This window comes from Pogona vitticeps, chromosome 14 (assembly GCF_051106095.1).
Source record: "Pogona vitticeps strain Pit_001003342236 chromosome 14, PviZW2.1, whole genome shotgun sequence".
Lineage (NCBI taxonomy): Eukaryota > Metazoa > Chordata > Lepidosauria > Squamata > Agamidae > Pogona > Pogona vitticeps.
Genome location: NC_135796.1, coordinates 3490783 through 3508643, shown reverse-complemented (window position 1 = coordinate 3508643; position 17861 = coordinate 3490783). Strand labels below are relative to the sequence as shown.

The 17861-nt window shown below is 45.5% G+C and overlaps 1 protein-coding gene across 2 annotated transcripts; it reads left to right on the top strand.

Moving 5' to 3' along the window:
* Positions 1-376: 376 nt before the first annotated feature.
* Positions 377-15414, top strand: CIDEC (cell death inducing DFFA like effector c). Of its 2 annotated transcripts, none has more exons than XM_072983272.2 (6): positions 377-528; positions 7080-7156; positions 8439-8550; positions 9902-10051; positions 12955-13142; positions 14830-15414. In XM_072983272.2, exons 2-6 carry the CDS (start codon positions 7104-7106, stop codon positions 14996-14998), a joined length of 672 nt encoding a protein of 223 aa, XP_072839373.2. In that variant the 5' UTR covers positions 377-528; positions 7080-7103; the 3' UTR covers positions 14999-15414. The 2 variants fall into 2 exon arrangements, with proteins under 2 accessions (XP_072839373.2, XP_020656437.3); XM_020800778.3 differs by lacking the exon at positions 377-528 and adding an exon at positions 5731-5819.
* The last annotated feature ends 2447 nt before the right edge of the window (positions 15415-17861 follow it).

Here is a 17861-nt window from a genome sequence, read left to right as displayed (position 1 = left end):
GGGACTACACTACCCAACATCCCCAGTCAGCAGACCCTATAATTGTGCTGCCTGGGGAGGATGGGATAAAGCAACACACCTGGTGGGCATCAGGTGGGGAGAAAGCTGTCCTTGAGGGATCAGATACAAGGCTGGCACAGAATCTTTGAATTCCCTTTTTTTAAAAAAAAAAAATTAAGAAGTGGATTTATGGCTTAAAGGTGCAACGGTTCCTTTCCTATCTTGCAGGTTCAAAAGCTATCGGCCACCGGGCAAATGTGCAAACGGTCCAGAGGGTTGACAGCTCTTCTCCGCTGAGCGTAGAGTCTTGCCTGCCTCTTTAGCAACAGGGATCAACGCCGGCTAATCATTTCCTCTTTGAGCTAATCCAGCTGGCCTTGCACAGAGATCCCACCCTCTTGGCCTGGGACAGGGGGTTGGCTTCATAGAGGTGTGTCCAGGCATTAAAAAAACCCCAGCACACTTGGTCTTTCTAGCTGGTTGCAACCCCATCCACGGAGGAGCCTCCGGAAACAGCAAGGCGGGCAGGTAAGTCAGGCTAAAACGAATGGCCATCTGGCGAATCTGGGTTAATTCTTAAGAACGGCAGAGCTGGAAGGGACCCGATGGAGGATGGAGGCCAGCCCTGCTCAAGGGGACCCAGTGGGTTTGCTGATTCCTCGCCCGTTTGCTTAGATGGGTTTGGGGTGTCATGAAAGGGCTGGAAAATGTGCACTATTTAATGTTTTTTGCTGTGGTTTGGTTTGGTTTACAGGAGCGCAAGGCGGCTTACAAAATATTTTAAAGGGGAATGCAACCAAAAAAAACACAATAAACAGTGGTATGAAAAAGCAGCTGCCCTTCTTTTCAAACTAAAACAGCTGCTGAGTAAAAACTGTTAAAAACACGACTGGAAAAAGGGTCGTCTCTTCTGTAGCCACCAGCCAGTTGCCAAAAGCCACCCTGAATGAATCGGTCTTTGGCTTCTGGTGAAAGCACAGCACAGGGGGGGGGGGGCAGCCTCGCTTCCAGTGGAAGGGAGTTCCACCGGCAGGGAGCCACCACGGCAAAGGCCCTTTCTCAAAAGCCTTCACTGGATGTCCCTTTTAGGGTGGCTCAGCAAGAGAAGGATTTTCCCCCAAGACCTACCAGCCTGTGGGGGGAATGAGCACGAGGCGATGGGGCCCTCCAGGAAGGCTACACCCAAGCGTTTTTTCCCTAGGCTGTGTTGCTCTGTTTTCATGTCATGGTGGGCCGAGGCGTCTGCCAGAGTTTTAGCCTCGGGTGGCCAAACCTGCTGGGTGGCTTTAAAGACATGCCCTGATAGGGGAGAGTTAGGGTGAATGATTTGCTGCTCTGCCTCAGGCATCAAAATTCCTTGGGTCTGCTGGGTATCTCTCCAATAACGTGGGTGGCTTTCGATGCTCTGCCCCTTGGTTTTGGTGGGCAAAGATGCCGTCAGGTCCTCTGGCAGGTCGAAATATGTCTTAGATAGGCACTAGGACTAGCCTTTCCCCCCTCCTCCTCTGGGGCCTCTGGTGATGATGGATTACAACTACCACAATCCCCAGCTGGTAGGCAGTCACCTCTGGAAGGCCTCTAGTTGAGAATCGTGATGTATGGGATTTATAATTGTTGTTGTTGTTGTTGTTGTTGTTATGTGCCATGGAAGTCACCTCCAACTTACCGACATCCTATGAATGAGCCTTCTCCAAAAAACCCTGTCTAGCTCTTGCAAAACCAAGCCTGTGGTTTCCTTGCTGGAGTCAGTCCATCTTGTATTGGGTCTTCCTCTTTTCCTGCTGCTTTCCAACTTTCCCAGCATTATTGTCTTTTCCAGAGAATCCCGCCTTCTCAGGATGTGCCCAAAAGTAGGACAGCCTCGCTTTCAGCATTTTTGCTAATAGAGAAATTTCAGGCTTGATTTGCCCTAGGACCCCACTTTTTGTCTTTCTAGCAGTCCGGGGCATCCACAAAGCTCTCCTTCAGCACCATATTCGAAACAAATCATTTTTTCCCCTGTCCCATGATTATAACTATCATAGCTTGTCAAGTCACCTTCAACTTAGCATGACCCTAAGAGTTTTTCAGTATGTGGCCAGTTTTTTCCCATCAACTGGCACTTACAGTCTCAATAACTCATTCGGAGACAGGAGTAAAAAATAATCAAAAGTTTCATTACTTACAATTGAACAGATGAAACAGCAAACCAGCAACCACGACTGCTTTCAACAGCCTGAGGCCGATTGCTCTTAAGGGTGGGTTGTCATGGAGGAAAATGCAAATATATATCTGGGTCCCACTCCGGAGCAGCTTGTCACAGATTCCCTTGAGCCAAGCAGGAAGGAACAAATGAGCCAGATCAAATCATCATCCTCATGTGCTGTCAAGTCAATTCTTACTTAGGGCGACCCTTTTCAGAGATTTCCAGGCAGTTTTGCCAATCCTTTCTTTTCTGCAGCTTGCCCAAGGCCACCCAGGCTGGCTCTTTTCCCCGGTGAGAATTCGAATTCCAAACCTCCGGCTTAAACCACTGTGCTATCCAGCCAGCTGCATTTATACCTGGCCGGATGAATTTGGGGCAACGTGCGACCGACGGACAGAAGCCACAGACGTGGTAACCCTCCAGTTGATTCCCCTTTGACCTGTGACCCTTTCATGTCTGCACCAGACCCTTATAGCCATGGGATGATCGCTGTAACTTGCCGGGGCTGCATCTTGCAAACCCCCCTCCCCAAATGCTTTGTTTGAGAAGGGACTTAAAAGTCTTTGCTCTCCCCTGAATGACAGAGGAGAGTTCGAAATGCGTCCCCAACCCACGTAGCATCCAAAAAAACCAGAAATCCATTGGGAGGAGCTGCAACATTCAGCGTGGTCTCCAATATCCCCAACCCTGTCACGTTGACACACATCTGGAGGATAGTGTGATGTCACCAGGGTGCAAAGGTCAGCTGCCGATGAGCCAGCTTTGCAGGGAGAGGGAGGAGGAGGTGGCACCTCGGACTTTGCTCCCGGCAGCTAAAGTCTGGGATCAGCTCCGTGTGCGAGGTCTCATCTTTCTGCCAAAAATATATATCTAGAGAGAAAAATCCTTCCACTGAAGAAGGCGAACAAGAATTAAAAATAAAGAAAACCGACAGAAACATAAAGCAGGCTTAAAGTATTATTTAAAACAGCTCAAGGTGGGGGAAGACCCCCTTCCCTCTAAAATCCAGCTAAATGCTGGATGAATCAAAGTGCCTTTTCTTGCTTTTTCTTTTCTGCTGCCGTCTCCCTTGTTGTTCACCGTGAGCATCTCATAACTGGCTTTGCATTTCCCCTTAGACTCAATTCTCCATGTATTTTTAAGCATTTATTTACCCCCCCTTTTTTGCCAGGGGCTATGGAGTGGTATATAGACGATGTAGCTAACCAATACAAAAATTAATCATTGGATGATCGCAGTACGATATGATAGGGGGATCAGTAAGTATAAGATTGAGGCATTATAGATTCCACCTTTTAGATGATGGAGAAAGTCTGTCCTCATTTCAGACAAAATCCTTTTTAACTAAGTGAACTGGTTTGGGTCTTACAGTCTGCATCTTGGAAGCAATGCGTTGGGCGTCATCTTGTAATTCCTGGCCTCGGAGGGTCAACAATCTCGCTTTCTAGCATTATAAGGAGAATGTGGCAAACTTTACATTTCTTAAACAGCAGCATAAGAGTTTCTGAATTTCTGGTAAACCTCTTTTTCTCTAGGCAGTAGAAATCAACTTGCAGAGGAGAATAGCTAAAAGTTCCTAGTCCACCCCTTTCTCATTAATTGACTCTTACGGCCCCAATAGCTCACTTTGAAACATTTATAGGAGAAAGAAAGAAAAAATATTTCATTGCTTACAGCTGTGAGCAGATCAACAGCAAACGAACAACCAGCTACAGCATAAAGAGAGGGAAAGAGACACAGAGCAGAGAAGCCGGGCTCTCTTTGAATTCAGGGGCGGGAAGGAATAATTGGCTAGTGCTGGATAAACTGACAGTCGTCCCAGTGCAGAAACGTCCCTCCCAGCCACTGAAGCCACAGGCAGCATGCGAGGTTGCAAATAAAACTCCGACACATTTTATATCGAAGCAACCCAGAAAGCCCATCAAATGTGTTGGCTGTTAACTGTGTTGAGGACTAGCAACTTAGGTGCATGCTTTGCAAAAGAGTGGAGAAGCCATTCATGTCTCATTCTGCAGGCTGGGCGCTTGTAACATCCCTGGGGCACCCTGACCCCATTCAAGAATCTTTTCCAGTGTTAGGAAACCATGGGTGGCCGGTGTTGGTTGCTTCAGAAATTATTAGCCTGAGCATGTGAGGAAATGTGTCTGGGTGTGATAGCATTGGGTTAAAGCTGAGGAGGACATAGTTCATGGTCATCCCTCGAGAGTGAAGGAATGCAGCCGTCTGGGAGGAAATGCAGCAGTGAGTGGTTCTGCTTGACTCTAGTAATCCAGCAAGAGTAACGCTTAATAACGTTGGGGTTTTGTTTGCCACCTTGCATGCTGTCTATGGTTTGAAGTGACTCTTTATCTATCGAGCGCTAATTAATCATTCCTTCCTGCCCTCCGATTCAAAGAGAGTCCCGCCTCTCCGCTGCGTGCTCTTTCCTTCTCTTTCAGAAATTGGCGGCCGTTGTTTGTTTGCTGTTGATCTGTTTGGTTGGTTAAGTAGGCGTGCAGTAAAGAAAGCGGCAAAGACACATCTGTATTTTTTTCTAGCAGTTATAAGTTTTTTTAAAAAGGTCTTTATTCTTTCTCCTACACATGTCTATGAGTGCATTATGGAAACCTTAAGTGGCAGTTAATAAGAAAAGGGGTGGACCATCTAGGGAACTTTTAGCTATTCTCCTCTGTGAATCTCTGTACTTCTACTGCATAGCAAAAAGGTCATTCTATGAGAAACTCAAAACTCTGCAACAAATAAATATCTCATTGAAGAAGTGTACAAAGGGCTTACTCCCTCGTAACCACACACAGGATTGCAGGCTCAAGAGTATGAATTGTTTCAATGGTTCAAGTGATGGTCTATATTGTCTGTTCTGGGTGTTGGGCAGACAGATGGCACAGCAGCCAGGGGGAGAACATTTATGTTTACCACAGCTCCGCAGGTTGCAGTATTTTCATGTTTACTAAAAAGTAACTAAAAGTAACTACTTTAGTTGCTTTTGAGAACCAGGAAAGTGTTATTTTTTTAAGAAAAGAAAAACAATACTTATTATTTTATTTATCATTAATTGAATTGATATTCCGGATGTCCTTCAGGGAGCTCCGGGCAATACTCACGATAACCCTCTGTCTTGCTGTGTGATCATGGAAACAACCCTGCAAGGTAGACCTGGGTGAGAGGCTGTGATTGTTCCAAATTATTTTATAATCACGGACTGGCAATACGGACTGGCTTAACGAATTACTTTTTTAGAAGCAACTTTCTATGCCCCACCCGGTCGTGTAGTCCTGTTGAACAGCCAACCATGGGAATAAGGGGCGAGGGTTAGACTAGATGTCCTTTTGGTGCCTCTTGATGCATGCGCGCACACACAAGCTCTCCCTTTCACACACACACCCATGGAACCCGGACCTGCTCCTTCCGCTGATGTCACCTGAACGCAATCCTCGGCTCCTTTGGCCAGATTGCCCAAGAGCCCAAACGGCTCAACACCTCGTGCTGCCTGACGCAACGGGGCCCGTCCGGTTGGCAACCACTCCCTTTTCCTGTTCAAAGTCCTGTCCAGGGCGTCTGTAAATCAAGAGCAGAAAGGCAGACCAGGCATTACCCAGAAGAGGAACGCCGCTGCTGCGAGGGCAAAGCGACCCAGGTGGGAAGGCGCATTCCGTACACGACAGGGGTGGGCGGGCGGAGAGGTGGGTGCGGTTGAATTGGAGAGGGAGAAAGGAATGGCCTGGCTCCCAGACCCCGCGAATGAATGCCTCCTCTTGAGAGCTGTAGTCCGTTTCCACTCTCCTTGGTACGAAGAAAGATGTGGAAATTAAAAACACCTCTCTCTAATAGGGGATGTCATGTCTAACTCACAATTGTGGTTCTTTGTCGTTGTTGCTAAGTGCCGGCGAGGAGGACCCTATAGATAAGCAATCTCCAAAATGCCCTGTCCTCAGCAGTCCTGCTCAGCTCTTCTAGACTCTTGTGGTTTCCTTGAGGGAGTCGGTCCATCTCGTATTCAGTCTTCCTCTTCTCCTGCTGCCTTCCACCTTTCCCATCATTCTTGTCTTTCCCAGAGAATCCTGCTTTCTCAAGATGTGCCCGAAGTAGGACCGCCTCACTTTCATCCTTTTTTGCCTCTAGAGAGAATTCGGGCTTGACTTGGCTTAGGGCTGCTTGTTTCTTACTGTTTATATATTTAGTCGATTCCATGGGTTTGAATGGTTTTATCTGCTTTGAATTATTTTATGGGCCAATCTGGGGTTTTTTGTGTTTTTGTTTTTATTGTTGCATGGGGGTTTCCCGTTGCCTTTCTAATGGAAAGGTGGAGTACCAATGTAATTACTGCTACTAATTATAACATTAATAGAGGAGACTTCCTTTGTGGAACCTGAGCAGGAGAAAAGTTTTCTGTCGAGAACGGTTTTCTCATGGCCTGACGGTTCCCTAATACAGTCACTCCAAAGGGGTGGTCCTGACCTTTGTTTTGCATTTTATTTTATTTTATTAATTGATCCAGCTTTAATTTTAACCCATAGAACATATCGTATGCAGTGCTTTTATCTGTTATGTGATGTTGCTTTATTGTTTTTAGTATTGTGTGCCACGCCAGAGTGACCGTTTGGCCAGATGGGAGGTCTAAATTTTATATATATATCCTCAAACAAAGACCTTCCTCTTCAGGCTGGCTTTTAAGCCACAAGTGGGTGTTCTCTGGAATGCTCTTATTTATTAACAGGAATTTAAAAACATTTTTCAAAATGTGTTTTGTGATCTATATTAAATTTCTTTTTTAATCCAGTTTGTAATGGTCTTTTAAAAACTGTTGATCACTGTGTCGTTTTAATTGTGAGCCACATCGGATCCTCTGTATAAATAATATAATCAAGCAAACAAGCTTTTTTTTTCTTCCCTACAGCTCAGCAAAACTCCACTTGGAAGGATGGATTATGCCAAGAAATCCCTGTTTCTCCTGTCTCCACGCTCTCTCTCGAAGTAAGGAAAAAGAGCTATTTTATTTTTATTTTTAATTTTATTTTCGCCTCTTTCTTATCTTAGGTTTCTGCACAATTTTAATGACTCTTAAGGAGACCAATTTTGGTGCAGGTTCTTTCAACGTCTATGCTTTTTTATATGGTCTTGCATAAGATCTGCTTTTCGAGAGCCATTCTCCTCAAATATAATGATTTCCCCCCCGTTTTCCCTAATGAAAACATTCTTATGGGCCATCTCCCTCAATATCTCACTTCTGGACAGGTTTCTATATAGAAATGGAAAATAGCAAATAGCATTTATGCTTAAAGGCTTCTGCTTTGAGTACTGTTTTAACTGGTTATTTAATATTTTGTGTGTATATGTTTGAATGATTTTCTTTTTTAATTTTTAACACACTGGTTTGATTTTCTTTTCTTTTTTTGGACACATTATTTAAAAATAGCATTTTAGATATTTCCATCAAGTAACACGCTACCTACATCATACTAAAATTAGAAAAGAATGTGCAATTTAGGTAAATCTGCTATAAAATCAGTAGTGCCGTGCTAAACTCTTGAGATGCAGGCACTCGTCCGGGTAGTTTCACAGTGCTGATGCTCTTCCCCTGCCCTACATGGAAGACCAATGCAGGCATATCAATAAATCGGCTGTACCCATTTGGAGACCCACTAGGAGCAGGTCTTTTGTAAAGCTAACGGGTCTTGCCTGCCCATTCGAGATCAAGGTACCCAAAGTGCTTTGCAATAGGGATATCTCAGAGCAATGTAAAATTGGAAGGGAAATCCATCATCCTTGGAGAGGCTGGGGCTGTGTTCTCTAAAACGTCTCCCCTGATATCATTTGGCCGTTTTCTTTCTCCGATGCTCACTTCTAGTTTGTCTTTCCACTCCTTCTTTCAAACCCTCCACAAAACCAATCCCCCCCCCCGAAAGCTGGCAATATTAAAGGGGGAGGAAAAGGGGAAAAGCCAAAATCTTGCAGCAAATTTGTCTCGGTGCAAGTTTTTTGGCAGCAAAAGACACATGGAATTCTCCTCCTGTGCGATACTTGTGTATGTGTAGCCACAGATCGAGATATGTGCTAATCGAATTAGATAGCGAGAAGATCTCGTGGGAGAGGTCTACTTGCTTGCTGCCGTAAAGGATCTCGCCCCAAATCAAACGCCCAGAAACTCAACCTTGCCGGGGGGGGGTGTCCCCCCCGAGGGCCAGATCCTCAATTCCTTGCCAGAATGCGATTCCAGGGGCTTCCTTTTATCGTGTGGGCCTTTTCTCGTTTCCAGGTGTGTGTCCGCCAGCCCTGCTCCCCGCACCCGGCCTTACCGGGTCAGCAACTGGGACCGCACTCTGCGCAAGGGGATTGTGGCCGAAAGCCTGGAGGATCTGCAAGAGAAGGTAAGCCATCTCTCCAAGAGTGCCGCCTTCCCCCCCCCCGACCTTCCTCAGACCTTGGAGGCCGACACGCTCCTCTGACATCTTCGCTCCTCAGACACCCTAAATTGTGCCGCCCAAAGGCTTCGGGGCGTTTCAAGCTCTCTGCTTTGGAACCTGGTTTTGGACTTTAAAAGGCTGCAATTCACAAACAGGAAGAGACTGGGGGTGCCGGGTGGATTCACTGCCATCTGGGGCTTGAGCCATCGGTTGGATCCCGGGGGACGGCTGTGCGTTCCCCCTTCTCCAGGTGGGGTGACGGTTCTTAGGGCAAGTGACTCTGCAGAAGGAAAAAGTTTGATTTAGAGCGAGAGAGAATTCATCGCGTTATCCCAGGCAGGATGGGGCTGAATAAAGTCTCTTTAATGTACAGTATGCCGTTTAGAGGGATTCTTGCAGTCATCCCCGATCACCTGGCAGTGATGTTCTTCATGCCACGTGGCAGGAAATCCCAGCAGGAACAGTAGCCACCCCAGCCGCGGCTGGCTTCCTTTCGCTACCCGCTTGCCTCCAAAAAAATATCCCGGCTGCCCTTGGACTTCTGCTTCGCTCCTTGACCCGTTTATCTAAATCCCCCTTGCGCTCATTTCTAGAACTTGCTAGATCAGAAGCTGTTGCAGAGTTTTGAATGTCTGCTTAAATTCTTTTGAGCTACAGAACAAAGACGCATAGAGGAGAATGATTACAGGTGCCTCAGATAGTTCACTTGATTCTCATTAACTGGCACTTAAGTCTCAATAACTCACTCTGAGGTCCTAATCACATGGACCAGTTGAGTCGGGTTTTTTCACTCCCTTTTTATATCGATATATTTGTATGTATTGTCACATGGTATATATACTACTGACATTTGTAGGAGAAAGAATAAAAATGCTTTGTTACTTACAGTTGCAAACGGATCAACAGCAAACAAAACAAACAGTTGCTTCCAGCAGGTGAAAGAGAGGGAAAGGAACACGGAACAGAGAGGGAGGGATCTCTTTGAATTTAGAGGTGGGAGGGAATGATTGGTTAGTGCTGGATAGATTGACAGCCACCCCAGCCTATTAAAAGGTCCCTCCCAGTCATTCAAGCCACAGGCAGCATGCGAGGTTGTCAGAGGAAAGCTCCAATGGAAGTAATTTTACCCCTTGTCCACTCTTGCCAGCCCCGTCTCACGGCCTCACAAGGTCCCAATTTCTGGTCTTTGATTAGCCTTCACATTTCAGGAAGTGGGGTGCCACTGACAAGGCTACCCCCCCCCCGAACATATGCAGAGAGACTGGGAGATGCGGTGAAGGGTCTCACAAAACCTCTGTTTTTTTGTGTTCAACAGGCCCGCAGCGCCCTGCTTTTGGTAGGAAACATCTCTCTGGTCCTGGATGAAGACGGAACCGGTGTGGAAACAGAGGAATTTTTCCAGACGCTGGAGGACGGCACTGTGCTGGTTGTGTTAACCAAAGGACAGACGTGGCGGCCGGCCAAGGTGAGCAGTGGAGCCCTTAAGCCTGCAACAGGTCAGAACGGTCATCACCAGGGGCTGGTCTTCTGCTAGTTAAAAGTTGGGTGTGCAGAGCCGGGCCACGTCCCATTTCAGGAGGGGGGTATGCAAGGGGACTACATCACCCAAAATCCTGCAGCCAGCAAGACCAGTGGTGATGCTGGATGGAGCTGTGGGTTCTGACAATGGTAGTCCTAAAATTAAACCACCACCCTACCCAAAATTGTGGGTGTGTATTATGGGTCCCATCACCTCCTGGCAAATAGAAGGGGGAAGATAGGGAGGCAGTGACAGATTTTACTTTCTTGGGCTTGGTGATCACTGCAGATGGGGACAGCAGCCATGAAATTAAAAGACGCCTGCTTCTTGGGAGGAAAGCGATGACAAACCTGGACAGCATCTTAAAAAGCAGAGACCTCACCTTGCCAACAAAAGTCCGAATAGTCAAAGCTATGGTTTTTGTAGTAGCGATGTATGGGAGTGAGAGCTGGACCATAAAGAAGGCTGGCCACCAAAGAATTGATGCTTTTGAATTGTGGTGCTGGAGGAGACTCTTGAGAGTCCCCTGGACTGCAAGGAAAACAAACCTATCCATCCTGAAGGAAATCAACCCTGAAGGACAGATCCTGTAGCTGAGGCTCCAATACTTTTCCCATCTCATGAGAAGAGAAGACTCCCTGGAAAAGATGCTGATGTTGGGAAAGAGTGAAGGCAAGAGGAGAAGGGGACGACAGAGGACGAGATGGTTGGACAGGGTCATTGAAGCCACCAGCATGACTTTGACCCAACTCTGGGAGGCAGTGGAAGACAGGAGGGCCTGGCGTGCTCTGGTCCATGGGGGTCATGAAGAGTCGGACACAACTAAATGACTAAAGAACAATACACCCTCACCAAACATTCTTAGGATCCTTCTTCCTTTCCTGCTGGTGGTTGGATATCATCCTGGATCTTCCAGCATTAGCTGTGGGAGGTCTAAAGGATGAGGTTATGTGGCCTCCAGGCTGGTTTCACTGTACGAAAGACCAGAAAGACACTGGTCTTTTGTACAGTGTCTCCTGGTTCTTCAGCCAAAAAAGCTTTCTTCCCCCGGTGCTTCTTTTTACATTGATTTGCCCTGAATGAACCGTTGTCACCTTCTATACTGCTCTCGTGTTTAGCCATGCAGATTCCCTTGGAGCCGCTCCGCTTGGCCAGACTCACAGGGTATGGGACCCTTGAGAGACCCTTGGGAACGCAGTCCCATGGACTTAAGCTTGGTCCCCACCCACCATGCTTCTTCTGCTGGGACAAGCCCTCAGAGACCTTATTAGGAAAAAAAGAGTAAAAGGTTTCATTTACTTACAGTTGGTGATAGCAGCAAACTAAGAACAAACACGACTGCTTGCAACAACAGGCCTTTAAACAACTAACGTCTTCCAACAGACCTCTGACTGGGGCAAGGGGAACTCTGTGCAAGAGATGGGACTCTCTTTGAACTCAGAGGCAGCAGGGAAACTATTGCTTGCTGCTAGATCGATTGACAGACGCCTCATCCCCGAAAGATCCCTTCAAGCCAAACCTAAAAAGAGTATCATATGTTGAGTCTAGTATGGGGCGGGCAATGCCTGAAGGTTTGAGGGCTGCTCCTCCCTGCGCGCACAATACCTCTGGATTTTTGAAAGCTGTACCCGTTCCGTTGCCTCTCTCTCAAGATTCATATTGAGATCATTTCTGTGTTCACTTCATTTTATTTTTTCCCCCCATTCTGGTTTCTGTGTTCCCCATGGAAGCTTATGCCCATTTTCCTAGACGTTCCTATTGGCTTACCATGTTTAGCCCATTTATAGGTTCATTGGGACATTTCACCTAAATTTGCAAAATTTCATCCCAGGAGCTGAATCGCCTTTCCCCGACTCTCCGCATTCCAGCCGTTTGTATTTTGAAAGGCAGAGTCTCCTGGTTTGTTTCTCCGAAAGGATGTGCAAGAGATTTGACACAACGTGCATTTAATCACAACAGCCCTTCCCGAGCGTTGCAGAAACATGACTTGGCTGTTCCATTCCCTGGCAATTTTCTTCATGGCCCCCAAGAGAATCCACTTATCACGGACGACAAACAAAACAAGTGGTAACCACAAAATTGCTAGACAAAGCAAACACAGACACACAAAACCAAAAAAACCCACAATTGGACAATACCTTTTTTATTTAAATTATGTTTAAATTATTTAAATTCCTCGGCTGTGGAACACCCTCCCGACCGAAATTCGGCTGGCACCCTCGCTGGGCATTTTCAAAAGCCAGTTGAAAACTTAGCTATTCAAGCAGGCCTTCCCTTCAGTCAATTAAGTGATTCTTATTTCTTATTTTTTTTTCTTTTGATTTATGCCATCTTGGAACTGTTTACTTTAAATTAATTAATTGTTAAAATTGTAAACTTATGATTTATATTTTATATTGCTTTGTTTTTACCTACGTGTATATTGTTTTTATTGTATATGTTGTGAGCCGCTCAGAGTAGACTATGTCTAGATGGGCGGCATATAAATGCAATAAAAATAAAAATTAAAAAATGTGTTACCAGGTCCCTTCCAACCTCATGAAATATAGACCTCTGAAAGATCCTATAATTAATAACACAACTCAGGTCTTGCAAACTGAAAAATGAGGCTTCCTTAATTGAGTCAATGCATCTCATGTTAGATTTTCCTCTTCTCCTGCCACCTTCAGCTTTTCTTAATCGTCTCGCCGCTGGGTCTTGCTCCAGAAAGCCACATACGTATCTTCTTGCTGGCCCACAATATCTTTAAAGCTCTCTCCAAAGAGTACATTTGGAGCGAAATCCAAACTTTGTGCGTGGCGTTTGGCTGACTTTTTATCAGCTCTGAGTGCTTCACCTTTTTTTAACAGGATCCAGGCTACCAGCTCTCGCTCTCCCACCAGCCCCGACGCAGGATTGACGTGGCCTGTGTAACCTTCGACCTCTACAAGACGAACCCACGAGACTTCATTGGCTGCTTGAATGTCAAGGCGACCCTCTATGGCACTTATAGCATGTCCTACGACATGCAGTGTTACGGCGCTAAACGGATAATGAAGTAAGTATTGGTATTTTTGCACACCGGACAGTTGGCATCTGACTTGCTCTGAAATGGCTGGGGATGGTGATTCACACCAGATAATACAATTAGCATGTATTTAGAAGAGGTGCTCCCTTCACAAATGACAAACATCTGCTTGTCATAGTATGTGATTCTTATCTCTGCCTTACATTTAGTGTGTTTCATGATCTGCAAATAAAACTGAAGGTGGGCTCGTTTTGCAGATCTGATTGCCAGTTGCATGTATCTCTGAAGAAACCTGTTGGCGGGGCGTGTTTTCATCATCCTCAGCTATCACAGGTGCTTGGGGGTAAAGGGAGTGCCGTTTGCACATCCTGTAAAGAAAGAAATTTAAAAGATTATGGTTACAGCATAATCCATGATGCAGTAGGCACCAGGGATCGCTGTCACAAAAATGAATCTAGCCCCTTCAAATGGGGGGTGGCCTCCAGAGGGAGATAAACGTGGGATAATTTTGAGTGTCTCTGCAATGCAGGTCGAAACATTGCCTGTCATAAGAAATAAGGCAGGAGAGATTTCCAAATCCATCCCTCATGCCTCAATGCAGGCGTTGAATTAAATATAAAACTGTGTCTGTAGAGAACTTTGCTTTAGAATTCCACCTTCGTCAGGACAAAACTCTGTTGTGCCAAGTTATGCTAACGTAAAACAGGCCTTGCACCAGAAATATTTAATTTAGATTAATTTAAGCCTTCCAATCCCACCCACCCCCTTCAGGGTGTGAGACACAGGCTCTTTAATAGCCAAAAGATAATATATAATAATCTTAGAATTGCCGAGATGGAAGGGACCCTCAAGATCATCCAGTCCAGCCTCTGTCAAGGAGGCACCGTGGGGGAATCAAACTCCCAAACTCTGGCTCTATAGACAGAGGCCTAAACCACTGAACTATCCAGCAGTCCCATGGCTTGTGGTCCCAATCCTGCTAGCAGCACTCCAATGGTGTTTGCTTGTTTAAACTATTAAAGGGTTCCTTTTCCCGAGGCTCCCCACGGGCAAAAGGGAGCCTCAGAAACTGAAAGGTGATTTGAGCTTTCAGTTATTTTAAATCAAATATTTCTTGACCGCCAGCTTTCATTTTACGCTGGTGTGACTTAACGCAACAGGATTTTGCTCAATACGTTACACACCTTCCTTGAAAGGGGATCAGGAGTCCTGGTGATTCCTGAAATCTAGAGAACGGAGGTTGCCGGTGTAACCATTTGTCTTGCCGCCTCAAATATTCCAGAGACATCTCCAGGCTTGAAATTTGGGGCCTTTCCCCCCGCACAAACATTCCAGAACAAAACTCACTGTGGACACAAAACTCTCCAAGGACACAGTTCTGGATTTTCCAAAGGCAGTTCTGATCAGCCCCGTGGTGGATAATAACCCTGAAACGTCCCAAGATGGGACTTTGTACCCCTGGCTGAAAAATATAGCTAAAAGGGCTTTTTCCCCCCCTCCAATTCTCACCTCTTTTGATTGAAGCCCTGGGAGATAGCTGTGAAGACGGTGTCATCTCCACGATCTTCCTTTTTTACAAATGAGTTTCAACTTGAAACATAAAATAATGCCCTGGACAGGTTCACTGACTTTTTCACTCAAACGTCACTTTTAGTTTTGTACGATCCTGTCTTCTTCTAGATTCCTATCAACTTTCGTTCCCTTTTTCTCTTTCTAGAGAAGCTTTACGCTGGACGCTTTTCACCATGCAAGCCACGGGCCACGTGCTGCTCGGTACGTCTTGTTACATGCAGCAGTTGCTGGATGCCACCAAAGAGGAGAAGGAGGACGACTTGCCACCCGGATGCCACCTCCAGGCTCCTCCTTCTAGAAAGATGCTTCAGTGATACTAGGGACCCACATGGACCTCTCTTTCCTCCAGCTGCTGGAGACACTGAACTGATAACGCCAAGCGGTGTTGCATGGGCTGAAATGATGGAGCCACGTGGTGGCCCAACGGTGGACTTGTGTTTCTGCCTGGCAGTGACTGCAAAACCCATCTGGCAGATGTCGCTGGGAACCCATGAAGTCTTACAGCTGTTGTACTATCCCGTTACTGTCATGTTTTGCTGTGCGGAGCAGATTATTTTTGTCTGGAGGTCCTGCCTCTTCTGTCGGATGGAAGACCAGCTTCTCAGGAGAACCCCATGCTCTCCTTCAATTGCACTTTTTATAACAAAACGTGTTAACTTCCCTGCATGATGCCAAGCACAGACTGATATTACACTGTAAATATGTCCATTAAAACCACATTTTCTTAAAACCTGATGCTCTTTCTCCTTTAAGAAGGCTTGAAATCCAGCTTAATGCTAGACTGAACCTAATACAGTCAAGGGAGGCCACAGCATTGGCGTATCATGAGATGGGAGTAAAATGTATTTTTGGCTGTCAGGAGCAGATGAAAGACCTTGAGGGATTTCCCATCTAAGTGGCAGCTAAGACAATTATGACAATTATCATATGTCATCAAGTCAATTCTGATGTATGGTATTGGCAACCCTCTCCAGGGTTTTTACTGATAGAGAATACTCAGAAGGTGTATTACCACTTCCTTCCTCTAGGGGGAGGCTTGGGACTGTGTGCAGCTTGCCCAAGGCTACCCAGGCTGGCTCTTCTCCCGAGAGGCACAAGTGGGGAATCGAACTCCCAACCTCTAGAGACCTAAACCACCGATGAGCAACATTCCCTGTAGGCTGGGCGCGCAGACTCCCCCTGGGGCTGTGCACCAGCAGCCGATGTTCTTGCCATTTCATTCCAGTTTCAGCTGGAGCCCCGCCGGAAATTAGAGGGAACACTGCTGCCGATTATACATCTGGTCAAATCATTTTTAATGTTTATCACAAACATGAGCCCAGACTCTTATAAACGACCACATTTGCCTGAGGAAGAAGTGCTTTAATGATAACATGCAATAGATTTTAAAAGCTTTTTGTCCTAGTTTTTCATGTAAAAAACAACAACATACTTCCAACTGCACATTTGCAAGTCAGACCTCGTTTACAGCTCTTCCAACTGAAAACGATATTAAAGGCTTACTTATAGGTCTAACGTGAGTGAATTCTGCCATTCAGTGAGATTCCTGAATACAGGCTTATCCCATTGATCTGGCTCAGGGTTAAAAAACCAAAAGATTTTATTTATTTATTTATTTATTTATTTATTTATTTATTTATTTATTTAATACCTTATCGACACATTACTCTTCAAATAATGAGAAGCAAGCAACTTCGGAGCTTCTTCCCCCCCCCCACCCCAAATATTACTGATTTAAAATTAAATTAAAAGTAACATACCAAGTTCTAAGGACTCAATGAGTGAATTGGTCTAGGGGGGCTGTGTCACTTCTCCTCCCATTCTATCCTCATTTCCATTTCAATATTATTTAGGTTTTTGTAGCTGAAAACTACAAAATGTGAAAGTGTGTAGACTGCCAGGTTAAATTCTCGCCAGAATCTAAAAATTGAATTTCACTGGTTTCTCTAAGTGGAAATATCATGTTGAGGAAGGGAGACATTAAATCAAAGGGTAGAAAGACCCAACGTGTGCCTTCTTATATTCCTTTAAACGTTATGCATCTTTTTCTCCATAGGTAGCTCTGGAAAGCACACAAACACGTGCCAACAAGCCAATGACACAGAAAAAAGAATCATCCGAGGGTGCGGTTACCCCAACAATAAAAACCACTGTTGAATTGAAGTTGGCGTAATTAAAATTAAGTTTTAAAATCCCAGCTAGACAACACACTGCTTCTTTTTGACTCCAAATAAAGTTGGTTTGTGGGCTTTTTGGAAGAGAGCCGGCAGGGCCTTTATAATTCAACACACTTCTGAAATCAATTCTTCATTAATCGCTTTGAGCAACGTGAACAGCTCTGTTGTATTAAATAATGCCTTTGCGGGTGGTCGCAGGTTTTGGTGGTAGAGTCACTGCCGTCCATCCGAAATAATTTTTCAAAAAAATTAACTGTAGCGATATGCCACTTAAAATTTATTTTTAAATATATATATATAAATGCAAGCATTCCAACCTGAAAATTTTAAGAAACAGCACACAACGTTGTAGTCCGCAAACATGCTAGTTAATGAAATAATTTTAAACCTGTGTAGTTTCCCAACAGAGTTTTAAGCCCCTGCTTTATATTGGGGTAATAATTTTCAAAGGGAATTGCACAAGGTGATGCAAAAACCTATGCAACTGTAAATCAATTTAAATCGGGGCTAAAACGGGTATAAATCAGCAGCATGACCAAGCTATATCGTCGGCACTCTGGATGCTTTGGACTTCATACTCCCTTCTCTGCCCTAGGAGGGTGCAGCTGGCCCAAGGCTACCCAGGCTGGCTCTTCTCCCAGGAGACCCCATGGGGGGGATCAACCCCCCCCCCCCCAAACTCTGGCTCCGCAGCCAGAGATTTAAACCACTGAGCAATCCGGCCAGTTGTTCCGAAGCTGCTTGGAACAAACTGGGGTTGAAAGTTAACGAGATACCAGTTACAAAAACGGTCACACGGTAGAGAATTGCTGGTTCCAGGCACTGGAAACAGAAATCGGATCAACAGACAAAAGACTGTATTTTGGCCATCGCCATTAACTATCGCTTCCCCTCTAACATCGTCACAAGACTTTCGCCACTGGATGACCTTCTAACAAGGGCTCTCTGCCATCCATTACCAGTGAAAAAATCTGCACAGGAATCCGTGAGACCCTTCCGC